We start from the raw sequence: 27,586 nt of genomic DNA, 5'->3' as shown, positions 1-27,586 counted from the left end.
TTTCTACATGTACAATTCAGTGACATCGATTACATTCTTCCAGTTGTGCTGCTATTCTCACTACCCTTTCCAAATTATTCCATCACCATTATCTTCAACTCACTGCTCCCAGGCTTCCCATCAAATCTTTTGAGTTGCTGTTGTCAATTTGATCTCACATAGATAATTCTTTTTTTTTTTTGTACCTTAGATGAAGGTTTACGGAACAAATAGTTTCTCGTTAAACAGTTAGTACACATATTGCCCTATGACAATGGTTAACAACACCACAACATGTCAACACTGTCCCTTCTCAACCTTGGGTTCCCTATCACGAGCTTTCCTGTCCCCTCCTGCCTTCTAGTCCTTGTTCCTGGACTGCTGTGCCTCATTAGTCCCGTTTTGCTTTATGGCGCTGTCCAATCGCTGGCTGAACGTTGAACCTCGGGAGTGACTTCAACACTGAGCTAAAAGGGTGTCCAGAGGCCATACTCTCGGGGTTTCTCCAGTCTGCCAAGCCAGTAAATCTGGTCTTTTTTTGTGAGTTAGAATTTTGTTCTACATCCCATTCCAGCTCTGGATAGGACCCTCTGTTGTTATCCCGGTCAGAGCAGTCAGTGGTGGTAGCTGGGCACAATCTAGCTGTACTGGACTCAGTCTGGTGGAGACCTTGGTAGCTGTGGTCTATTAGTCCTTTGGAATAATCTTTTCCTTGTATCCTGTTCTCTTCGTTCTCCCTTGCTCCTGAAGGGGTGAGACCAGGGGAGTATCTTAGATGGCTGCTTACAGGCTTTTAAGACCCCAGACACTACTCACCAAGGTAGAATGTAGAACATTGTCTTTAGAAACTGTGTTATGCCGGTTGAGCTAGATGTTCCCGGAGACCATGATCCCCACAGTCCTCTGCCCAGCAATTCAGTCCCTCAGGGAGTTTGGATATGTCTATGGAGCTTCCATGACCTTTCCTTGCACAAGTTGTGCTAGCTTTCCCAGTATTGTGTACTGTCTCACCCTTCACCAAAGATACCACTTATCGATTGTGATTAGTTTTTAACAGGATCACTCTGGCTGTTTGTTAAGAATATACTGCAAGGAGTCAAGTGTGGAAGCAAGGAGGCCAGTTGGGAAGCTTGGGAAGGCATTTACACAGGCACCAAACTTACATAACTACTTTTAGGGAAGAAATCAACTTATGTTCTTTATATGTCCAAGTTTTTGTTCCTATTTATCTCATCCTCTGAGTTTTTTGAGACCATCTTTAGCACCTTTATCACTGGTAATACCTTTTGTAAGTTTTTATTTTAGCACTTAACATTGTATTGCTATGGTGTACATGCCCATTTACCAGCTAGATTGTAGAGCCAGGACTGTCTCATTCTTCTTTATATCTCTAATACCTTACATAGTTCCGAGCACATAGTTGATAGTCGATAAACATTTACTGAATAAATGCATAAACAGAAGTGTATTGGTATGTTTTTAATCCTCAAATGTTTGGAGTACAATAAATACCTCCAAATTTAGCTCTGTTATATCTTCCTGGAATTCACTATCTTGAGAATTAAATCCGGGATCAAAGCTCTACTAACATCACTGAGATTGGATAGCTAACTTTTTTCTTTGTGACAGTAGGGCTTCAAACACCCCCATTGCCAAGATGAAGTGCAACTTGTTAATATTAGGACTGAACGGAAGAGCATCCACCTACCCCTACAATATTTGGAATCCAACTTAATCCCTTCTCTTGTTCAATCTGTGTAGGCCAAGAAGATTTTCAGCCACCAGAAAGTCTGCAAAGATGTACTCTATTAGTCCAAAGGTGTCAGCAGGTGACTTACTTACAAGAACACTTGGAAGTTGGACCAGTAAATTTGAATTCTGTCACTAAATAGCCATGTGATCTTAAGTAAGACCTTCAATTTCTTAGAGTCTGTTTCAACATCTGTAAAAATGGGTATTAGAGTAGGGCATCACTGAGCTCATTTCTAGGTCTAAGACTCTATAAACCTTCAAATGCCTAGGAACCAGTTTAAGAAATTATCATCTTAAAAATCTCATGTCTTGTTTTTATTTCTCCAGGGGTTTCTTCTTCTGACTCAGAAGGGGACCCTAACAAAGAAGAGATGAATCGGTAATTCTAAATTTTCTATCTAATAGACTGTAAGCCTCTTCCTTAACATCCCCAGATCCTGAGAAGGCTGCTAATTGGTTATTAGAACTTGAAATCTGCAGGAGAAGGTGACTCCAGTGTATGACCTCAAAAGAAAAGACTGAGTAGATTTGGAGAATACTCTAATTCTTTTACTTAATCTTTCCTAGCAGATTATTTTTAATATTCCCAATATTTTTTAAATGAGGTATCACCTGTGAAATGTCATAATACTTGTATCTACAGAGTAAAAAAAAACTCAGTGGTTTAAAAAATTCAAGAACACAATATCTGGTGATCTTAAATTATATATATATATAAACTCATGGTGACCCCATGTGATACAGAGTGGAACTGCTCCTTAAGGTTTATAGAGCACCTGCTCTATACCAGACACTGTACTAACTGCAACAGATACAAAGAAAAATCAGATGCTTCTTACCTACAAATAGCTCATAGTCTAGTAGAGAGAAATATATAGCAAGTATTACCAAAAAATGTATTACACGCATATAGCCATTAAGAATACTAAAGTGTAGTAGATCCCATGATATAACCATGTATAGGGCATATAGGACTTGGCACAAAGGACTATTTATTGCTCAGTGAATGAAGGGCAAGATCAGGAAAGGCTTCGCAGAGTTGGTGACCCTGAGCTGAGTCTTAAAAGACCAGTAGGTGGACACTCCCAAAACAAGGGATCAAAGGGGATTTCAGGCAGAGGAGGCTGTGGACGGAAGGCACAGAAACTGGAAACAGACCCAGTGGCCATTCCTTGAGATTACCTGAAACAAACTGCAATATTTACAAGACTGACCGGAGGCTTGTTAACTGTGTTTGCATGTTCTGTTTTCCTCTGTGGAGGGTAAGCTCCTTCAGGACAGAAATCATGTCTTATTCTTTAAAATCCTTTTGTATATATCTGTTAGAATGGTTTTAGCTTTTGTGCAGAAATGAGAATTCATAACCAGTGTAAACAACTGCCCGCTTGTCTTTCTGACGGTTTCAGTTCAGACCCTTATTCTTTCCTGCCTGTTTTATGCCACTTACCTCCTTAGTGGTCTTCCTGTCTACTCCAGCCTTTTTCTCTCCTTCCAGCATCCAAACTACAGCCAGTTATTTTCTAAAAGATAATTCTAATCCTATCATTTTCCTGACCTGGAAAAGATACAGAGGGCATCAACAAAATAAATCTCAAAAATTATCCTCTGCACATGCTTCTGTCTTGAATCTCAGTTCGTTGTTGATATATTTGACTCCCCGGCTGCTCTGAGAGCAAGGAACTCAAGGACAGGAATGGTGTCTGTCTTAGTTATCTAGTGCTGCTATAACAGAAATACCCCAAAGAGGTGGCTTTAACAAACAGAAATGTATTTTCTCACAGTACAGTAGGCTAGAGTCCTAATTCAGGGTGCTGGCTCTAGGGTAAGGCTCTCTATGTCCACTCTGGGAGAAGGTCCTTGTCTCTTCAGCTTCTATTCCTAGATTCCTTGGCAATCATGTGGTATACATCTTCCCCTCCACTTGTGCTTGCTTGCATGATTGATTAATCTGCTCTTTTTTATCTCAACCAAGATTGATTTAAGACACACCCTACACTAATACTGCCTCTTGAACGTAACAAAGAAAATCCATTCCTGAGTGGGATTAGAACCTCAGGTATAACCTATTGCCAACAAGTCGATTCTTAATCATGGCGACCCTATAGAACAGAGTAGAACTGCCCCATAGAGTTTCCAAGGAGAGGCTGGTGGATTTGAACTGCTGACCTTTTGGTTAGCAGCCGAGCTCTTAACCACTCACTGCGTTACCAGCGCTCCAACCACAGGTATAGGGATTAGGATTTACAACACATATTTTTGGGCAACACAATTCAATCCATAATAATGCCTTATTCATCTTACTCATCACTGTCTAACAAAGTGTGTAGCAAAGAAGCCCCTGGTAAACATTTTTGGAATATTGTTAAATGAATATTTTTATTATATCCAAATGTAAGCAGTGATGGCATTATGTAGATCTGCTGAAAGAATTGTCACAACAATAGGTTTGTTTCATAATCTATATTTTAATCATTTCTCAGAATCCAGAAGCCAGATGAGCTGTCATCCCCTCCTACTACCTCTGCAGCCATTCCTCCAGTGGCACCACCAGCCCAACCTTCGGTGGCCCAGCCCAGTGTGTCAACCACCCAGCAGGTACAAGAATCTGAGGGAAACACAAGTGCTGTGGACAGTGACATGCAGACGCTATGACCACAATCATCGTGTATGGCATAATCACGCCACTTCCTGGAAAATAATCATTTATTGTAACTTCTTAACGATCTTGGGCAACACTTTCAGGATCACAATAATCATTTTGTCTAATGTCAGTGGTTCCTCTTGCTTTGGGAACATATTCTCCAGCTTCATAGGCAAATTTCATAGGAAAATAAACTCTTTGCAACGAGTATCTCTGACATTCCAGTTTTATGAAGGGTGTTAATTACATGTACTATGAGCTGCTGTCTCGCACACTGGCCCAGGAGAAACACTCTACACCATGAAACTCAGCTTCACGGAGCTGCAAAGAATTCTACTTTCTAAGATGGAACAACCATGCATATTAAAGGTCTCATCCTTTTAATTGATAACAATAATACATGTATATTGTAAAAACATTCAGAAAGTACAGAAGTATGTTAAGTAAAAACTTAGTAAAGTTTCTACTCCTGGACCCCCACCCGTCGGAGGCATCTCCTAGTAATAGTTTACAGCACATACTTTGAGGCATTTTCTCTGCATATATAAGAATATGTATGTATGCATATACTTGAAAACATGAAATCATGCTATCATGATATATTGATATTATCTTATCAATATATGCATTGATTGATAAGTAAGCATATTTAAATATATTGATCTACAACCTTTTTTTAAAAAATTTAAACAGAATTACTTATCTAGCCCATTTAATAATGCAGAGGCGTGAAATTTTATTCTAATCCAGTGGTTTTCAAGCTGTGATCTGTGGAGCCTCAGGGGTTCTATGGAAGCCCTTCAGGGCTAATTATATAGCTCTTTATGTGCAGAGGAGATGGGAGGCATATATTTTACAGTCACCATGACCTAAATTTGAAGTCAGTGAGTCATAGACTTAGGATATGTCAGTCTTTTTGTGCGAAGTTAATTTCATATACGAAATTCTATAAATTCATTATATCTATCTGTCTTTCTATCTATCTGTCTATCTATCTAGCTAGCTAGCTAGCTGTCTGTCTAATCATCTTAATGACTCTTATTGGTTCCCTTCTAACAGTGTCGGAGCCCTACCAACTATTTGCAAGGATTGGATGGAAAACCTATCATTGCAGCTCCTGTGTTTACAAAGGTAATCAAAATATTTCTGTCATGGCTTTAAACACACGCCAGCACCACAAAGTTGTAGGAGCCAAGGAGCCAAGATTTACTGATTCTATCTCAGAATTTGGGTCTCTTACAAGTGCAACATAGGTTTTGGTCTTTTTTCTTTTTTTGGTTTTGATTTTGGGTTTTTTTGGTAGTTGTTACAACGCTGTCACTTCAAGTTCCAGATTTCTAGTAACAGTTTTTGTAATGAGAGAACTACCGTCCCCCTTCACCACATTGATCTCTATGATCATCCCATTGTTGTTAAACACCGCAGCCACACCTCAACATCAGGTGATCAATTTCTAGTCACTTACTACTCTGGTGGGGTGTCTGGACTTTCAAAAGAATCGAGTTGCGCGGACATGCCTTTGGTGCGCCAGGAGATGGAGTTAAATGCTCTTAATGTAAAACCTAACTCCAGGACAAAGAGCTTTCTTTTCTATTCCATGGTATTAACCATTGTGATGGCAACATAATCTGAGTCTCATGATCTCTGTATTTAGAGCTGGAAATTTTAGTCAGGCTCCTTCATTTACAAATGAAAAAAATTAAGGAAGGGTCAGAGAGACTAAGCGATTTATCCAAAGTCACCAAAACAAATAAACCAAACTTGTTACCATCGAGTTGATTCCGACTCATAGGGACCCTATAGGTCAGAGGAGAACTACCTCATAGGGTTTCCAAGGCTGTAAATCTTTACGAAAGCAGGCTGCCACATCTGTCTCCCGTGGAGCGGCTGGTGGGTTTGAACCACCAACCAAGTGCTTAACCACTGTAACACCAGGCCTCCCTTCCAAAGTCACAGTACCAGTTACTGGCAGAGTCAGGAGTAGAAACAAGTTGCACCAATTCTCAGTCTGTTGTTCTTTTCCTTATATTTACATGGACTTTGTTGACATGTTGCCCAAGACAATAAGGTGAAAGGTGAAAAACTGAGTTGCATTAGATTTTTTTGGTATTATGAGGATCAAATGGATGGAATCTGTGCCTGGATTTACCATTTATTGTTTGTACGAAAAGCAAATTTAGATCCACAGACTTATTAATTTTCTCTTGAAATATCTTGAAACATGCTTTGGTTTAGAGCAATGGTTCTCAACCAGGGTTAATTCTCCTCCCCCTTCCCCCCAACCCAGGGACATTTGGCAGAGTCTGAAGACATTTTTGGTTGTCACAAATGGAGGGTTGTGAGACTGGCATTTAGTGGGTAGAAGCCAGGAATGTTGTTAAACATTATACCGTGCATAGGATACAGTACCCCCGCCCCAACAAATACCTATCCATCCCAAAACATCAATAGAGCTCAGGTTGAGAGCAAAACCGAACAAATGATGTCTGTTTTCCATGAGTACTGATCCTTAAAAGAAAAACTAAATCCACAACTTCCACAGAAGCCTCTATTTCAGGGGAATTCTGCCATATCAGCTCATCCAGATGGTTTTCCAAAATCAAGCATGGAGTCTAGAGTGAGACATATTTACCCGTGTCCATATCAGTTTGGCAAACATGTCAAACAAGATCCTCTCCATTTTTCAGGTTCATTTCTTCTAACCTGACCTGCATTTTAGCTTTCAGCTTTGCTATTTTCAAAGCTGGACCTGTGTGTGTGTGTGTGTGTGTGTGTGTGTGTGTGTGTGTGTGTGTGTAGCTAACAGAGGTACCTCTTATTGTCTTTTATTTTCACTGTTACGTCACCTATCGTTAAAACAAGGGTTTAAGTGGCCCAGAAATCAGCACACTTAATTTAACTTGTCCCACCCATTTGTCACACTTTAGAGACAGTGCTGACTTTTCAAAGCAACTAAACCACAGACTAATTTCTACCCAGTCCCGATTAAAGTCTCCTCCTGTCTTCTCTTCCTCACCACCATCCATGAAGCCAGGCAACAGACAGCCATCCTTATCTCCACTCAATTTTAGATCCTCCTAGGTGACCCATCTTCCCTGCACCTGTGCCATACCTCTGGTACACTATTTATCACAATAATAAAACTGTTTACTTTCTATCTCTCCCAAGCACCTTGAAGGCAGGAACTGGTTCTTTTCCATTATTATCTCTAATATCTACCTAGGCGTTCATAAAGGTAACAATAGGTCCAAAGCTATTTGTATTATTTCAGAAATTCCAACAGGACTTATCTATCCACTTATTCATTACACTTAATTTTCATGGGCTGATTAGAACATCAGTTTTAGCTGCTTTTGTGTGGTGACTCTGATTACCCCCTCCAATTAGATGCTCTGATTGGCAGATAGGTATGCCTTTAATAAATATAAATGGGAAAATGAATTAATCATTAGTATACGTTGTTTGTTAGATAAAATTTATGAAAGTTTTAGATCCACAGTGGGAAGACGGTCTTTAGTATGCAGAGCCAAACTCTGATGAGATGTTCTCAGCCCTTGGGACGTGTGCTTTTGCCTTCGTAAATGGGCAGTAGGACAGGCAGTGGCTCAAATTCCAGAGAGACTTAATCAGCACGGTGTGCTTGCATTAGTTTCTGTCAGAGGGCAAGATTGAGATCATAGCCACTGCCAGTGTCGTTGGCAAATTTCTGAGTCAGAGCCACTGAACATGGTAATCACTTGGCTATGAGCCATGATAACAGATCATTTGTATATGTTTGTTTGGGTTATTCCTGCTCTACTTACTTCTTTGGGGACCTCTGGCATTCCATCCCCTATGACTCACTTTTCTATACTGTCCAGCAAAACATTTCTTTGCCAATAATAACAAGAAGCCACTGTATTTTATTTTTATTTTAGCAACAATTAGAGAGTAGAGTTTTCTATAAGCACTAGTTTATTTAACTTGTTTCGCCTGCTTTTTAGAGATGAGATCATCAAGATTCAAAATGAAAAACAGTGGCAGAGTTTGAGAGAAGACCATGGGATTCCATATGCTAGCTCACTGCTCTACTCATAGGCAATACCTATGTTTTTTAAACACTGTTTAATGAACTGTGGATAGAGAGACACTATCCTCCATTCTTCATACAGTGTGAAAAGCACTTTCACTCTGCTTAGGGGGGAAAACAGGGCTCACACTTCTTGAGTGTAAAGAGAGGTAGATGATCAAATTAGAATCTTACTCCTGTTGCTGCTCCCACTCCAGCAGCAGCTGCTTTGGCGGGCCGTCAAGGCTGCAGCAGCCCTGGCTCCAGCTGCTTCAGCAGTAATTTGAAGAGTGCAAGGGGGCAGGGGAAGCGAGAATGTGAAGAAGAGCAGGTTCATTATATAATAGCAGAGGCAGGAAACCCTGAAATAACTGAGTCAATGGCCGGATCCAGATTTCTGAAGATTACGTAGACTGCTTTCCCCAAGCCAACAATTCCAGAGATTTTTCTGACTCGACTGGTACACTGAGTACCTGTGACAAGCAAGGGGCAAACAAACCTTCAAACAGTTTTTAATCAGTAAAAAACTGATTTAAAAAAAAAGAAAACCCTCTAGCCTAAAGGGCTGTATGCCTTCACTTGCAGCTTCCCTCAAGGTTACTGGATTAAAAAAAGGAATAAAATGACGATATGAACCTTGTTGCTGACATCGTTTAACCAACAAGGGATGTGCCCTTTCTCAAGGATGTTTACATTATATTTGTGGGTCTAGATCTACTAAGTAGGAACCGTGTCCTTTCAACTCACATCTCTGCACCTGGCACAGTGCTTACAAAGCACGCACATGCTGATAGTTATTCTGTGGTAAATAACTTCCATTTCAACTTCGGGCTTCTAAGAGTCTTTTCAAGTCACCCTACAAAGAATGATAAGTATGGTGACATAGAAAACAGATGTACACTTTGGATACTGTTTACCTCAGGAGGGTGTATACCTTCGGTTATAGTCACTTTAGTCCACATCCGTAATTCCTAGCAAAAACTAATTTAATCTTTGCTAGTTGTGGATTGTTTCATTTGTCTTATTTGTCTTTGTTAAAGTCAAGATGAATGTGATCAACTCAAGTCTGTACAGATCATGCCATTAGTAACAGCATAAGACCTACTGCTGTCAAAGATGGCGTCATCTACACCATGTTGTAATGTTGTAACTGGTTTGGACTCTGATGTGTGGCAATGTGAACCTGTTCTTTCCCATAAGACTTTATAAAAAAGCACAGTTTTCAGCAACAACAATTATCATTATTCTAAAATTTCCAAAAATATGACTTTCAACAACTTTTTCTAAGTGGCTTGTAAGATCCTTGGCCCTACTTTACTGAGTTTTGATGTGTCACAACTAGAACGAGCCTCCATCTCACATCACAGACACTTACAGGGCCTATTCCATACACTGTAGTATCTCAGTATCTTGGCTGGACACTCAAATAGAATATAGTTCTCTGCCTTCATTGTCAAAAAGTAATAGCAATCAACTAAGGTCAGTCTAGGGAGTCCTGGTGGAGTAGTGGTTAAGTGCTCAGCTAACCAGAAGGTCAGTGATTTGAACCCACCAGCCTCTCTTCGGAAGAAAGATGTGGCAGTCTGCTTCCATAAAGATTTACAGCCTTGGAAACCCTATGGGGCAGTTCTACTCTATCCTAAAGGGTTGCTATGAGTCGGAATGGACTCCACGCCACACAACAACAATGCTGGACTAAATTGTGAGCAATATAGTCTCTCACGGAGGTCCTTTTGCAAGCAGAGCTTTGGTGTAACAACTACAAATTGAGAATCGGCTCATATGAGCTGAACTGAACTGTAACCCATGTCAGAATATATAGGGTAACTTCATTCTTCCTATATCCGTTTTATAAACCTACCACATTCCATTTATGTAATCATTTCGTGCCACCCATTTTTTGGTTTTGCTTTCTAATTTATTTGCCTCAAGAAGGAATGGAAATTCCATTGTATATGAATCCCAGAGAGCTATCTGATTTACATTCAAGTTTCCAATAGACCACAAACTGGCATTTTATCACAGAATTTGCTCAAATGTTAGGGTGGCAGGCGTACGCCCTCGCTTGCTAGCACACCCAAGACTGGATTGACACTCCTGTTTTTGTAAAGGAGCCCTGGTGGCGCAGTGGTTATGCACTCGGCTGCTAACCAAAGGTTGGCGGTTGGAACCCACTACCCACTCCAGGAGAGAAAGATGTCTGTGAAGATTTACAGCCTTGGAAACCCTATGGGGCAGTTCTACTCTGTCCTATAGGATCGCTATGAGTCGGAATTGACTGGACAGCAACGGTTGGTTTGTTTTGGTTTGGTTTTCATTAAGAGCATTACATCCATGTCACCAGATGTTGTTTTGGGTAGACAAGGAATAAACAGATTTTTCAGACAAGTACCCGTTGCCATCGAGTAGAACTGCCCCATAGGGTTTCCAAGGAGCGGCTGGTAGATTCGAGCTGCCGACCTTTCGGTTAGCACCCGAGCTCTTAATTCCTGCGCCACCAGGGCTCCTTCAGGCAAATAGCTCTTTATTAATTCAGAAACCACTCTGCACTAATCCCATCCCGAATTACTTCAACAAATTTGGGAACGCTAAGGGAACAAAACACTAACATGGAACTACAGCGCCCCCTGGCTGTCACAATACCAACTAACATACATTTCCGAGGTGGTTAAGAACCCGGCTGCTAACCAAAAAGGTCACCAGTTCGAATCCACCAGCCGGTCATTGGAAACCTTATGGGGCAGTTTTACTTTATCCTATAGGGTCGCTATGAGTTGGAATCCACTCAATGGTAACGAGTTTTTACAGCTAAAGCCACATGGTTATCCCAACCCTTGTATTTCTTAGGAAAGGAGGCCTGGTGGTGCAGAGGTAAAGTACTTGGCTACTAGCCCTAAACCTCGCTGGTTAGAGACCACCAGCCACTCCTTGAGAAAAAGATGTGGTCGTCTGTGGCAGTCTGCTTCTGTAAAGATTTACAGCCTTGGAAACCCTATGGGGCAGTTCTACTCTGTCTTACAGGCTCACTGAGTGGGAATCGATTCCATGGCAATGGGCTTGGGCTTTTTTGGTTTTATATTCCTTAGGCAAATGCCATAATTATCATGGGAGTCATGCACAAAATAGTGTAAGTTATTCAAGTAAAAGTTGTAAACAATCACGACATGTTTGTAAGAGTGAATGACAAAACCCCACTGGTTTTACTTTTCTCTGAAGCAAGAGCCAGTATTTCCTAAATGCAGGTCCCAAAATTGAAATAACAGAAAGCCTTGCAGCATTTGTTACTTATAGAGTTTGTGGAAGAAGCTTAATCATAACCCTTCCGTGTTTACAGTCTTTGGGCCAAAATTAAATACAAAAATATGCCCACATACATGCCAAAGATATATTTATTTCATCACCAAAAGTAGTATACCGACTACACAAATGAATGTATGATTTTTAGCTCACAAACCAAGGTGGATATAAGAACAGCTGTGAAAGGAAAATGTGAGTTCCACCCTCCTGTAGAGTCTATCATAGAATACACTAATATTTCACAATCCAAGATTTCTTGAAAACCTTTTTTCACAGAAGTGTGGAAAAGCATTTAATGGTTCCTCCACAAAATTACAACATATTTTACAATTACATAAGATTTTACACGTGACTATAATTTTACAAGGAGTGTCATTATTTCTATCTCTCAACAAATCAGAAATGCTGTGCTGTAAAGATCCCATAACGTAAACAAAACAGAAAAACAAACACCAATTTCCAGAAGTGCATAGTGTAAACAAGGCAAAGCCAGGGACACAGCCAGTTGTTTGGGCCACAGGGCTGCTCCACATGATTTAGGGAAAAAGAAAAAAAAAAACAGTTGCCTAGAGTCAATTCCGACTCCTGGAGACACCGTGTGTGTCAGAGTAGGACTGTGCTCCGTAGGGTTTTCAATGGCTGATTTTTCAGAAGTAGATCACCAGGCCTTTCTCCTGAGGTGCCTCTGAGTGGACTCAAACTTGCAACCTTTTGGTTAGCAGCCGAGTGCATTAACTGTTTGCACCACCCAGGGACTCTGTTCCACATCATGGACAGCCATAATCTTTTGTGGGATAATACATCCCTCCTATGCTGAATATACCTAGTCGATACTCACTGCAAATTTATTACTATTATTATTATTGTTATTTCTGGGAACCAAACTCCACTTGGCCCTCACAATGCGAAAATGAGGGAAACCAAAAGAGCTGGATTGATACAATAGTTATAACTCAAAACATGCCAATGATCATGAAGATGGCACAGGACTGGACAACTGCTCGTTCTGTTATGTAAGTATAGGCTGACTCGAAGGCAAGTAACAACAACAAACTTACCTAGCACTGAAGCAGGAAGGTAAAGGAAAAAGGTAATAAGGAAAAAGCTTTTATGTGGGCCCCGGTGATTCAATCTTCAAAAATGCATAGACTTCATGTACAAGCACAGAACTGAAGCTGCTGGAGATGTGAGGGACTTGGAGAAAACTCAAATATTGTTGTCTTTTTTTTTTTTTTTCAAATTCAGCACTGGAAGTAGATTCCAAGAATGTATATATTTTGGTTCTCACAATATTATTCTCATTACAGATGCTACAAAATTTATCGGCCTCTGAGGGTCAGCTGGTCGTCTTTGAGTGCAGAGTAAAAGGAGCACCATCTCCTAAAGTTGAGTGGTATAGAGAAGGGACCTTGATAGAAGATTCTCCAGATTTTAGGATTTTACAGAAAAGTAAGTTGATGTTTTAAAATGATTTTTCTGATAATTTGTTCTTTTTTTCATTGTGATAAGTATATATGTAACAAAACGTTTGCTATTTCTGCAATCTTGACATGTACAATTCAGTGACAGTATTATGTTCATCATGGTGTTCAACCATCACCATTAACCATTCCTGAATTTTTGACAATTTTTTCTTAAAAATTTATTTTATATATGTATTTTTTAACTATTTAACAACTAACTAAAAATGCAAACGATCAAAAAGAATGAAATAAAAATCACCTATAATCATGCTCCCCAAAACTCCCAAATACTGTTAATATTTTGGTGTAAATTCTTCCAGAATTTTTCCATCCATATGGTTTTAAAATAAAAATAAAATCATAGTCTTCTTCGTAAATTCTTTTTTTCACTCAGCATTTTATGAACATCTTTCCATGTTAATACAGATCTTTCTTTTTAAAATAAATCGGTAGCATTCAATTTCATATTTATCTCCTATTGTTGAACATTTAGATTGTTTACAAGTTTCACTATTATAAACTGTGTATCAATGCATGTTCACAGAGGAAATTTTTGTGAATATCTGTAGTTATTGGCTTGGAATAAATTTCTAGTACTGGAATTGCAAATGTAAATTCACATTTTTTACGTTTTTAGTACATACCAAAATGCCATCCCAAAGGTTGAGCTATATTTAGGATGATCACACAACTGATCACCCAAACTGGTACACTTTTTAGAGTGAAAGAGGATGCTATTAATAATTATGCAGGGATGCCAGGCATAAACTATGTCTGCCCCAGTTAAACTGAGACACATTTTGTCCTAGCTGTGGTATACTACAGCCCCCAATTTATGGGAATACATTTTGCCTCATACCTTCACCTACAATGGGTATTAACTTTTTTTTTTTTAACCTTCACCAATTTTATAGGCCAAAATTGGGACCACATGTTTTAATTTGCCTTTCCCTTGTGGCACAGTGGTTAAGCGTTTAGCTGCTAACCAAAAGGTCTGCAGTTTGAATCCACCAGTTGCTCCTTGGAAACCCTATGAGCTCGTTCTACTCTGTCCTATAGGGTCACTATGAGTCGGAATCGACTTGACAGCAATGAGTTCTCATTAATTAGATGTGGGATGGAACTTTTTTTCATATTTTACTGGGTCTTTGTATTTACTTGTAAATTGCCTGTTCGTATCCTTTGCCCATTTTTATATTCAAGTTTTGTTCTTCTTCTTAGTCACTTATAAGAATTATTTATATATTCAAGTGGTTAACTTTTTTAATTTCATGTTATGTATGTTTATGCAGTGCTCTCACCTTGATCCATCTCTGCCATAAAATAAGTTGAAATTTATTTGCTGCTTTGTTAGTTTCTTTCTGCCTATCACAAAATAGTTCTTGGATTAATATAGTATGTGAATCAGAACCAGTATCAGATTTTAGCAGCAGTAGCAGCAACAATAATATACTCTGAAAACCATTTAAACTGAGAAAAAAAATTGAACAGTTTTATCAGTGTAGAAGATTGTATCTAAGTTCAACAAATATTTTTTGAGTGGCTGCAATTCAATAAACATTAATCAAACACTTGCAGTCAGTATTGTGCTGGACACTTTCAAGAATACCAAAGAATTTTAAGATAAAGAACCTGCTCTCAAGGAACCTATCTTGAGGCCGTGGATATTAGAAACCTCAGAAGAGAAGGTATATTCTACATTTTATTAGGATGGGAAAACCCGAAGGAAGTAATGGCCTCTCAATCTTCACAAACTCTTTTTTTTTTTTTCTTTTATTGTATTTTAGGCGAAGGTTTACAGAGCAAATGAGTTTCTCATTAAACAATTAATACACACATTGTTTTGTGACATTGTTTGCCAATCCTACGAAGTGTCAACACTCTCCCTTTCTTGACCTTGGGTTGCCGGTTTTCCATTCGTCTAGCTTTCCTGTCCCCTCCGGCCTTCTTGTCCTTGCCGCTGGGCTGGTGCACCCATTTAGTCTCATATACGTGGTTGAGCTATGTGTATTATTGTTTGTTTTATGGGCTTGTCTAATCGTTGGCTGAAGGGTAACCCTCAGGAGTGACTTCAGTACTGAGTTAAAAGGGTATTCGGGGGCCATACTCTTGGGGTTTCTTTAGTCTCCGTCAGACCAGTAAGTTTGGTCTTTTTATTGTGAGTTAGAATTTTGTTCTAGATTTTTCTCCAGCTCTGTCCAGGACCCTCTATTGTCATCCCTGTCAAAAGAGCGGCCGATGGTGGTAGCTGGGCACCATATAGTTGCGCTATACTCAGTCTGATGGAGGGTGTGGTAGCTAGCTGTGTTTCATTAGTTTCACAAACCATTTTTCAGATTAGGCTGATTGAGTACCAGTAAAAGCAAGTCATTTCTGAATCCCAGCTAGCACACTAAGTTTTCCCCACCTAAGGTTTACATACCCAGGTGTGTCCCCACATGTGGCAACATCATTGATTAGCAGCTCTCTTGCTGCCATTCTGTGATAATCCATCCTGTCCTTGTTTCTTAGATCATTTTACTTAACAGTTACAGATGAACCTTCTCAAATCACTCCTGAGTATACCAGAGACTATAGAGCTCTATAAAAGCTTCTAGTGAATACATAGCCTCTCAGTAAAATAAATGCTCAGAATCCTCTAACTTAATTTTTTTTCCCTTTCAGAACCTCGGTCCATGGCAGAGCCAGGTAAAAGATCACTTCCATCTTAATTTATTAGTATGTGTTCACTGATTTGATAAATATACAAAAACAAATTGGAATTACTCCTTTGTCAAGAACAAAGAGAAAAATAAAGTTTTAGAAAAAAAATCAACTCTAGCTATTACTGTAGGGAAAGAGAAAGAGGGGAACGTACAAATTTGGAATACTGTGCATATATATATATATATTTTTCTTTCCCCCTCTGTGCTTAGAACCCACTCATAATTTCCAAACTGGGCAGAGCAATTTCCAAGATGTTAGGTAATTCTAATTCTACAGCATGTGTCTCAAAACTTGTACATCAGACTTTGAAATTTGCAGAGATTCAATAAAACGTCCATGGTGTTATTAGATTTGGTTGGGAGGATACTAAAGATGAGATCGAAATAGCATTTAGTAGGTGAAGGTCTTACCTCTAAAAAATGCAAGTCACTCACAAATCATGTATAAACATCTAAATGCCATCTCTGGTGACTGTCCTGAGAAATCAGATTGTACCTGCAGCCCTGGGTAAGAATTTCATTATTATAATTCTCTCTTCTGGTAACTGAATGGAAAGGCATTCCAGAAGCAGACCCTGGACATTCGTGTTGCATACTTGACCCTTGGGGATACATAGTAAAGACCAGAAGTAGTCTTTATTCTTGCACTGCTTGTAGTGGAGTAGTATTTTTTCCCGTGAAAATATTTTAGGCCTTTGATTCTTTCATCACAAACTGGCTTTTTCGTTAGGCAATTCCATTCACAAAATAATTTCAGAGTCACCCAAAATAGGTCCCTGCTCAAAACAAGTCCAGATCCACGACTCCTAAAGTTTCACAGTTAGAGAGTTCTTCCTTCCACCTAATAAAAGCAAATACCCTTTGGAAACAGGATACTTTAGCTTATCAGGCAGATATACAGTGTAGTGGGAATGAATTTATCAGATCATTTTCTGAGAGCAGGTTGCTGGAAGACAGAATATGAATGTTTGGGCAGGGGAACAGAGAAAAGGAAGCACAGGCCAAGGACTCAGAAAAAGGCAGAGAAGCACCAAAACCAGACTTTGCCTCCATCATTTAAAATTCTTTGGGCAGAAAGTAAAGAAGACCTAATTTAAAGAGGCTTAAGCAATAAGAAGAAATATATTTTCTCACGTAACAGGAAACCCTAAGAAATGGCAGTCCTGGCGTTGGTTAGTTTAGCAGCTCAGTGATCACCAGGGGCTAAACCTTTTTTTCTTTTCCATTCTGCCATCTTGAGAGTATCTTCTTAGGCTGTCTCTAGTCGTGGACCCAAGATTGCTGCCATGGTTCCAGGTACCACATCAGATGACAACATCCAGAGGCAAAATAGGGAATAACAGTATCTTGTGTCCCTCATAAAGAACAAGTAGAACTTTCCCAGAAACTCACCAGAAGCCTTTTCCTCACATCTCAGTGAGCAAAATTGAGTGTCACATGCCACCACTTAGCAAGAATAGAGTTAATGACTGGCTGGTACCAATTGTAATTCACCACTGGAGACTGGGAGAGGCCAGCTTGCCTCAAAGAACATGGCATTTCCCAGAAGGGTGGAGAATACCAGGATACTATTAAAAAGGAACAAGGAGGATGAAGGGTTATTGAGTAGTAACTCAATACTATCTGCAACAGCCTCCTGTCCAATTTTCCTGCGGGTGGTCCAGCTAATTCAATTCCATTATCATAAAACACTGAGATGCCAAGCCTCTCCTAATACAGCTTATGTTTGAATCATTTTATTCTTAATGCAGGGCTTCGAACCAGTTCAAACCAGTTCAGTCATGGCCAACGAAGCAAAATCAAAACAAACCTAAATTTTTTAAATTTGAGTGAAGCGAAACGATAAGTGGAATAGGAAAAATTAAGGTTTGAAGCCCTGGAATGGGAGAGTCGGAAGAGGTGTAGTGAGCCCTTTCAGGAGCCTGATGTGGGAGATTGGATTATTGCCAGTACTATGGAGAACTACACACATTCAAAGCAGCACATTTGGCTGCCATCTTCCAGCAGGCAACTGCTGTTTCCAACGCTGCGGATCAAGAGATTTGGTTGCTATGCAACATGCACGCTGCCCTTGTTTACTAAGAGGGAGATTAAGTTTCTAGCAGGGTCTCCACCCGTAATTTTTCTCATTCCACTTATCATTCCCCTTCACCCACATTTTAAAAATCGAGTCTGTTCGGTTTTCACTTCATCGGCCATGAGTGAGCCAAGCAGAAGTGGTTCGAAGCCCTGTGTTAATGTCTGGCATATCGAGTGATATCTGAGAGTTTATGCTACTGTCTTACATCTCCTCTTCTTTAGCTATCAAGGAATATGTAATTGTAATAACTTTAGGCTTCAGTAGTACGGCTCTGTCTGTGTAATTATTGATGGGGGCTCATACTGTGTATCAGAATAATCCGCAAAGAATTACCACAATATGACCAAGGAAGATAAGCATTTCACTCTTCTTTCATCCAAAATTTCAGCTAATTACTATTAGTTCCTTTTCTAAAAGTAGAATGCCAATCCCTCTGAAGCTAAGCAAAATATGTACTTATTATCCAGTTTTAAATTGTGGCTTTTGTTTAAAATTGCCTCACTACAAGTAGAAATAGTGAGACACCTGGGTTTGGAAATGTTTTATTAGTTCCTTTATTTGACTCCTTATGCTTTAATTCCCAATTTGTTTTTGTGGTTTTTTACATTTATTGTTACTCCATTCTATTTTCTGTCATCTGGACTCACAATGTAAAAACAGAAGATAATCCAATAATCCATTATATATAATTTGCTATGTTATTACGTAATCTCCGTTTCAATACTTGATCTGTTTGCATGGAGTTATTGGATGTACACCCTTTGACTCATCTCACCTGCTAATCAATCAATTCAATCAAATAATTATTTTGGCTAATTATTTTCAAAGAATTAATATAGCCAGCTTCTTATACTGACTTTTGCTGAATCATTATCTGATATCAGTAAATTTCACTTCCATAGTTAAGTCAATAACCGTTCTATTTTACTGGCATCTAGAGGAGATCTGTACTTTGGTCATTGCTGAGGTATTTGCACAGGACTCTGGGTGCTTCACATGTACTGCAAGCAACAAATATGGCACTGTGTCAAGCATTGCACAATTGGATGTGCGAGGTAAGGGCTCCTTAAATGCCATAATACTTTAGACTATGACCTTGATATGAACGTAGAGAGTTTGTATAACATTTCCTTACTGTTTCCATATGAAGCTAGCTTGGCTCTCCTAAAATACTTAAATTATTGAGGAAAATAACCTTGAATAATATTCAATTTTCAATAGCCTTTTCTTATTGTATTTAGAATCACCACCATCACCACCGCCACAGTTATACCTGCTGTTGTCTGTTATACCCATTGCCGTCCAGTGGGTTCCGACTCATATAGGACAGAGTAGAACTGCCCCCATAGGGTTTACAAGGCTGTAATCTTTACAGAAGCAGACTGCCACATCTTTCTCCCATGGAGCAGCTGGTGGGTTTGTACCACCAACCTTTTGGTTAGCAGTTGAATGCTTAAGCACTGTACCACCAGGGCTCCTTTATGCTCCCTTAAAAAAGAAGTTCTCCTTGGTCTTATATAAACTTCTAAAATTCCTTCCCAAATAACACTTAGATTTTTACTTTAGTTTTTTTCCTCTCCCTGTATCCTCTTCATTCTTTAATGCCCAGATTATGTTCTCTGGTTTTGAGAAGCATTTTCCCATTAGTATACTCAGCTGGTTTAAATAGTTTTCCATTTGTATATATGCCCAACTCTAGGGTTACAAGCCTATTTCAGTCTTGTTGGGTAAGGCTAACAGCTCAGGTCTGTAATTGTCCTTTTAGGAAATGAAGACCTGAGCAATAACGGGTCTCTTCGCTCAGCCAGCTCTACAAACAACCTGACTATCACTGAGCAACAGCCATCCCCACCCTACCCGGAGCCTCCTTCTGTGGAACAGCCCCCCAGACCCAAACTGGAAGGGGTTCTGGTGAACCACAACGAGCCCCGGTCCAGCTCAAGGATAGGCCTTCGTGTGCACTTTAATCTGCCCGAAGATGACAATGGAAGTGAAGCATCTTCTGAGGGTGTGATGCCTACTGCCAACCAGACCAGGCCTAATTCTTTCCAGGAGAGGTTCAATGGACAGGCAGCAAAAATCCCTGAGCCTTCTTCTCCCATCAAAGAGCCCCCTCCAGTCCTGGCTAAACCCAAACTGTAAGTAAAAATTAGAATGGATAACCAAGAGCACCTGTAATCTTCTCCTGAGTCTGTCCTTCTTAAAAATGGTGGCTCTTTTAAAAGGGAATTACCAAATGGGAAAATACATATAAAATGCTTTGCAAACAGTACATCCTTACATCAATGTTAGCGTACTATCAGTATCATGCTTGTTATTAATATTCTACTTCCCAGCAATACTACACCTAAACTAGCTCAGAAAGACATTGGTCTAACATCAGAGGCCTCCAGGTAAAGCATTTCTACCCTCTTCTTATAAAACCCGTCCTTGTGTCTAATAATCCTGATAGTCTATAGTTTCACCCTTGTATTTTCCATTTCTGCTTTATCCTAAGCTTTTTTAGTCATTATGAAAAACTATTTAGGATTTTTTAAAATAGTTCTTTGTTATTGATGGATACACTATAGTAACATCAGTAGGTTTTGTATAAACGTAATAGGATGAAAGAAGGAATCATGATTTTCAGACTCACCCCAGGAGCCTGATGTCTCACCATAACACTCTAGAGCCTCTGTCAGAACCGTGTTGCAGTGTTTAATGTTCATCCATAGCAAAGCAAATACAGAACGTGATGATACCGTTATGTTCTGTTTCATCCACATGTCAAAATTATATACGTTATGTTTAGAATTACATAGACCTTTAGGCATCAGCATTAAAGTCTGCAGCCTCATCAAGTGTTCTCAGCGCCGACCCCGAGATGGTCATTGGAAGCAGTGCATGTCATTTAGTTTTATGTTTCTTCTTCTTACCATTACATGAGGCAAAATTCTGGGCTTCGAGTTAAATGGTACAAAACATGCCTCTTAGCAAGTCATATCCAAAATTGTCTCTGTCCCCTTGAAGTTCTGTTGCTCACAGTAAACAGGAATCCCTTAAAGTAAAAAGAGAGGAACAGGTCATTGTAGGGATATAGGACGGGACCAGAAACAAAACTCAGCCAGGCCCTGCGTGGAGAGGGAGAACTCATGAGGGGAGCTAGGCCTGCTCCCCTGTCACTCAGGGGCCACATGATTAACCCATTCTATGTCCACACCACCAGGCTGTCTGAGGACTTCCTTGTTTCCTCTTTGCGTATCTGCTCCATTCTTCTTTCTTTGAAGACTCATCAATTCATACCTGGCCCATAATGTTATGTCCTCGCTCTACATCAGGATCTATCAAGTTCTGCTGCTAACAAAATCATTCTCCTTGGCTCAATCCCATATTCCAATTGGCCCACCCCTGTCAGGTGACTACACCCCATCCCACCCCAGTCCACTCAGCTAGCTAGAGGATTTATGTTGGGAAAGAAGAAGAGTCACATGGATCAAATCAGAAACTGGGTGGAGGCTGTTGTCAGAGAAGGGAGCTATGGGAAACAGGTAACAAAAACAACCTCCTTGGGAATAGCCCCTTGGTAGAGACTCCTTTTACCCAGGGACAGTTTTGGGGATTATTAAGTATGTCAGTTAGGATGAGTTTTAGCTTCATGTTACAGAAAACCTAAACTAACAGCGAGTTAAACACATAAGGGTTTATTTTCTTTCACATGAAGGAATTAGGTGGGCAGTCTGGGACTGTTATGGTGGCTTCCTAGTCATTAAAAACCAAGCCTCCTTCTGTCTTCTGCTCTGCCATCTTCAGCACTGGCTTCTGCTCTAGGTCTCTTCATGATCCAAGATGGCTGATGGTGACCTAGTCCTCACATCTGCATTTTAGGGAGCAGGAAGGGTAAATGGGCAGAAGTGTATGGTCCTGATGTCAGAACTCCTTTTAGAGTCTTTATTAGTGGTCTCACCCAAAATCTTCTGCTTATATAGTCTTCAGCTAGAACTTAGTCACATAGTATACTGGCTGCAAAGAAGCTCAGGAAGTGTAGTCTTTAGCCAGACATATTGCCACTGTGAATAAAATCGGGTTCCTTTACAAGAATGGACAACCAACTAGCAGTGTGTGCTACATGAGGCTTCCAATTAATGTCAAAATTCTTAGTGGTAAATTATATAGCAACACCCTTTAAAATTCTAGCCCTCAGCACTGTGTGCTTTTTAAACATTTTTTGCTCACATTAAATTTTCTCTTAATTGTGTGTATATACGTTTGTATTGGTATAGTTATAAATATACATGCGCATGCACAACCCCCCCCAACACACATCCGTTGTGAATCTACATGCCTACAACCTTCTTCTGCTGCTTTTAACCTCACTAGTTTTAACCTCACAGGTTTTATATTAAAATATTGAGTCTCGGAATAATCTTAAAGATACAATTTTATGCTTGTGCTTTCAATTTGCCATTCATACAGAAAATAGAAATAATACTCATAGATCTTAAACCTGCAACAGAAAGGGAGGCTGTGCTGTGTAAGCATTTTATCATCAAAGCCTGCATATTTGAGACTTTGAAATCTTAACCTTGAATATCAAGCTGTCTAGAGCAATGATTCTTAATCCTGACTACACTCTAGAATTTAAAAAAAAAAAAAAAATTGCCGTCAAGTTGATTCTGACTCATAGTGACCCTATAGGCCAGAGTAGAACTGCCCCCATAGGGTTTCCAAGGCTGTAATCTTTATGGAAGCAGACTGCTACATCTTTTTCCCACAGAGAGGCTGGTAGGTTCAAACCACCAACTTTTCGGTTAGCAGCTAAGCGCTCAACCACTGTGCCACCAGGGCTCCTCCTTAGAATAAAAGGTGGAATTTTTTAAAAATATGCATGCCCTCTCTCTGTGTTGAATCAGAATCCCTCCACAGATTATTCTACTGTCCAGCTAGTTTGGAAATCATGGGTCTAGAGTTAGGGAAATAAACTGAGTTTCAATTCTTTCTGCTCCCTCCCCAACCCCCACACCCAGGAAAAAATGACAATTAACATATAAAGTGAGGAAAATGTCAGATAAAAATCAGAATGTATGGGGAAAGCTTATGCTTTGCGGACAAGTATTTTTTTTTAATTGGTGGTTCTTAGTCTTGAATGCATTTTAGAATCACATAGGGCCTTGCAGCTCAAAGTATGGCAGGTGAACCAACAGCATCACCTGGGAGCTTGATAGAAATGCACACTCTCAGGCCCCACCTCATACCTTTGGAATCAGAAACTCTAGGGGCGGGGACCAGAAGTCTGTGTTTTAGCAAGTCCTTCAGGGGATTCTGACGCAAGCTAAAGTTTAAGAGCCACTGGTCTAAATTTAAAAAGATAATAACAACTATACCTAGATTCCATCCCAGGCCAATTGACTCTCTGGGCAATGGTGCCCAGGAATCAGTGAGGGTTATTTGTTTTGTTTTGTTTTCTTTTAGGCTGTGCTGGAAAATGTTTAACAACTGGTGAGGGTGGGGAAGCCCTAATTTGTAGCACTTGCCAATTTTTATGGTGTAAATACTCCCACAGTGGCCAATTTTAAGCTGCTAACGGCATGTTCCTTGGAAGTGAGGATGGTGAGATGTTGTCTCACTTACTTTAGACATGTTATCAGGAGGGATCAGTCCCTGGAGAAGGACGTCATGCTTGGTAAAGTAGAGGGTCAGCAAAAAAGAGGAAGACCCTCAACGAAATGATTGACACAGTGGTTGCAACAATGGGTTCAAACATAGCAACGTTTGTGAGGATGGCGCAGGTTTAGGCAGTGTTTCATTCCATTGTACATAGGGTCTCTATGATTTGGAACCCACTCAACAGCACCTAACAACAACAGTGGCATTGGTGGTTCTGTGGTAGAATTCTCTCCTTTCATGCAGGAGACCTGGGTTTGACTCCTGGCCAATGCACCTCATGCATAGCCACTACCCATCTGTCTGTGGAGGCTCGCATGTTGCTATGATCCTAAACAGGCTTCAGCATAGCTTCTAGACTGAGACAGACTAGGAAGAAAGGCCTAGTTATCTACCAAAAAAAATCAGCCAATTGAAACTTTACAGGTCACAACAGTCTGGTCTAATCCACAGCCAGTCATGAGGATGTTGCAGGACCAGCAGCATTTCATTCAGTTGGTCGTGGGGTCCCCATGAGTCAGGGGCCAACTCCACGGCAGCTAAAAACAACGGAAGGTCATTGATCATGGAGTTGAGATGTAATGTGCACAGTCTGCTCTAGAGAGCTGGTGAGATCACAGGCGGCCTGAGACTGTTGCCAGAACTGCTTTCAAAAGTGCTTGATACTGAATTCCAAGTTTGTTTTGTTGTGTTTGCCACTAAGTCTTGACATTTCAACTTGACAATTCAAAATTCTTAAGAAATTCCTTTGTATTCCAGAAACCACAACAAGAAGCATCCTTAAAATCCTGAAACTCTGCCTTTCATTCTTACAAATCTTGAAATGGATTTTTGTAGTTCAGGAACTAAAAAATATAAGTGCCACAAATATTGAGCACTCGTATGTGTCAGGTGCTTTATTCATATTTTCTTATCAATTCTCACAACCATCTTAAGAGGTATTATTTATTCCTATTTTCCTTATGAGGAAATGGAGCTCAGAACAGTTAAGAAACTATCCAAAGACACACAGATAATAAATGGCAGAGCCAGGATTAGGACCTAGATCTGTCTGCAGAGCTTATGTTCTTAACTGTATGGCTAAGTGGTGGCAAAAGGGAAGATGTTTTAAGGTAACCTGAGGGAATTGACAAATCTTCAGAAAGAAAACTGGATATAAAATCCTGATTTCATAAATCCTCATAGCAAAAAGAATAAATAGGCGGTGAGCAGCTGAGCTTAGCAATTTATGACAGATTGTTACTACGAATTAGAGGGGTTACTCGGGATTTCAGAACTGGTGTGCTTTGTAATTAATCTTCCCTTCCTTTATCCTTTCATTGCACTTTGTACCTTCATTAGTAAATGGTAAGTCAGCTCCACATGTTATTTGTAAATAACTAGTGGTTATTTGTGTTATATGTATGTATGCCCTACTAGATTTTTGAACCCTCAACAGTTCATACTATCTCAGGCACATTTGTCTCCTACAGCATCTAGCAAAGTAGACATATAGTAGACTTCAGAAAAGTTCATTGAATAAAGGAATTAGCAGCTTGCCCTGATGTAATGAATAAACTAATCCTAACAGTTTTAAGTCCTTTCTGAAACAAGATAGAGTTTAAGGAAACAAAGAAAATAAAACTTGTCCAAACAAAAAGATATTATTCTCAAATGAATTCTTCCTATTAGATAGGCAAAATAATTTGACACTGTATCTTATATATCTTTTTGTTTAAGGTTTGTAACTCTCTGTAATCCAGTATACTGCATTGAATGGTAAAGACTAAGATGCTATTTAAAGTCTTACTTAAAAGAGAAAACTGGTCCTTAACTTTTTTTCAATGAGAACTAAAAATAAGAACCATTCAACACCATCCTGGTCCCTTTTTATTTTCCTTTTATTTCTAAGATTACTTACTTTTCATAGCTACCTTTTTTATTTCCATAACCACAATAAAACATTTCTGCAGCATCATCAGATTAAAATTTACCCAGACTACAATATAAGCATGTTCTGAAGACCACATAATGCTATCTTTTTGCTATAGCAGCACAGAATGTGACTTGCCAAATATGAGCCCCGTTAAAAATTAAAAAGAAAAGTGAACATCAGCAGAAACAAAGTTAACTGTATATAGTTTTCTAAGGAAAATCTAACATATATTTCTGCTTCTCTTGATTGCAGATCTTTCATCTACTATGAAATTTAAGAGGTTAATTAAAATTTTATTATATTATTTTATTCATTCAGCTTACTCACTTCTAAAAAGGGGAGGGGGAGCCTACTGTGCCAAATGGCTAATTCTCCTAAATTCTTAGTTTAATTCAAGACAAGAATTTTCATGGATGAACAAAGGATTGCACAGCACATAGCATTTGTCAACAGTAATAGATATCCATTAATAGATATTAATGAAGAGAAGAAAAAAGGTCTTAAACTCTAAGAATTAAGAAAGATCAAGATTTGAAGAGCCTTCTGTTCAACTTTGTTGCTGTTGATATTGACTTTCCTGATGATATGAAAATATAAAACACATTTAAATTTTAATAGACCTCATATTCATCAGATCACCTTCTATGTTCCAGAAGCAACAGATACAGTAAAACCTGCGAGAGCCGGAACCTGTGTAAGGTGGAAACCTGCTAGAGAAAGAAAACTCAAATATGTTCCACTAAAACAAGTGATAGAAAAGGGGTAGACGGCACCCTATCAAAGGTGGAAAATTTCCAAGATCCGGGAAAACAAGGCAGTGCCAGCTGACACAGGTTTAGGAACTCTTGTTTAGGAACAAGAGAGTTCCGGCTCTCACAGGTTTCACTGTACAGGTAGCCCCTGACTTTCTACGAGGTTCTGTTCCCACGACTCCGTTGTAAGTTGGTTCAGACATAAGTCAAATACTTTCTTTCAGTTTTCGTTATTATTACCTTTTATTATCAGTATCTTTATAAATTCCATCTTTGTCTTCGGCAGTTGGCATCAGCAAATTACACGTTGCAGCACTGTATATAGTGCATATTACTAACAATAACCAAAAACCAAACCCACTGCGTGGAGTTGCTTCCTACTCACAGCAACCCTATAGGACAAAGCAGAACTGCCCCATAGGGTTTGCAAAGCTAGTAAATCTTTAGGGAAGCCGACTACCACATCTTTCTCCCATAGAGCGACTGGTAGGTTCCAACACTAGTCTTCCAGTTGGCAGCCAAGTGTTTTAACCATTTGCCACCGAGGCTCCCTACTAATGACAAGATGAACAACAAAAAAAGGACAGTCGTAAGTGTGGTTTGCCATAACTTGAGTACTTCGTAAATTGGGAACTACCTGTATTTCAAAGACCATAAAAGCACTGTGGTCCCATGTAAGGTCTTCCCAGGGTCACCCATTCAAGAGTAGATTCTCCTAAACACCAAAGTTTGGCAGCCCTGACAGCTTTATGCCTATGTGGTTTTAAAACATTTTCAGTCTTAAAAAAGCAATTAACTATGTCTGTGAAGAGGAATTAAATAGCATCTGTGGAAAAACTAATCTCCTTTTTCTAGGGCAGAAATGTCTGTGGGACTTAAGGCAAATCGTGTAATAGCTCTGTGACTCAGAGAGTGCTCTCAGCTTGATCTTCTTTCTCCTTTTACGAACAAGAAAAGTCTAAGGCAATGTTCATAATTAGAATGACCAGGTAATTTATCATTCAAACAAGGACATTTCTGAGAGTGAAAGCGAGCACTATTAATAATTGCACCAGGAAAGCAAGCATAAACTGCAACTGTCTTGGATGAATCAGGACATATGGTCATCTTATGAATAAAGCTTTGGTGCCAAGAGATGATGAGGAGTACTAAGACCCTTCCAGTTCTTTGTTAAGGTTTGCTTTCAAACCAGTCAGGGTGAGGAATACAGCACGATTTCTTGAAGAAATTCAGTTCCCTTCAGTAACTCTCATCAGTGTGTAGCTCAGTGTCTTCTCTTCCAAGGTCGGAATACTGTCTGCTGGTCATCAAAAC

General features: G+C 39.6%; 1 protein-coding gene across 2 annotated transcripts in view; it reads left to right on the top strand.

The window, feature by feature from the left end:
* The window catches only part of MYPN (myopalladin), a 114,589-nt gene that overhangs the window by 42,688 nt on the left and 44,315 nt on the right, over window positions 1–27,586 (top strand). For both annotated transcript variants that reach the window (XM_004386403.1, XM_004386404.1), the window contains 7 exons: window positions 2,059–2,110; window positions 4,212–4,326; window positions 5,432–5,503; window positions 13,025–13,166; window positions 15,845–15,868; window positions 18,904–19,020; window positions 19,731–20,103. In XM_004386403.1, the coding sequence (XP_004386460.1) occupies window positions 2,059–2,110; window positions 4,212–4,326; window positions 5,432–5,503; window positions 13,025–13,166; window positions 15,845–15,868; window positions 18,904–19,020; window positions 19,731–20,103 (895 nt within the window). The remainder of the gene's footprint in view (window positions 1–2,058; window positions 2,111–4,211; window positions 4,327–5,431; window positions 5,504–13,024; window positions 13,167–15,844; window positions 15,869–18,903; window positions 19,021–19,730; window positions 20,104–27,586) is intronic.

Source organism: Trichechus manatus, unplaced genomic scaffold (assembly GCF_000243295.1).
Source record: "Trichechus manatus latirostris isolate Lorelei unplaced genomic scaffold, TriManLat1.0 scaffold00163, whole genome shotgun sequence".
NCBI classification, from domain to species: Eukaryota; Metazoa; Chordata; class Mammalia; order Sirenia; family Trichechidae; genus Trichechus; species Trichechus manatus.
This window is presented reverse-complemented; position numbering and strand designations above follow the sequence as displayed.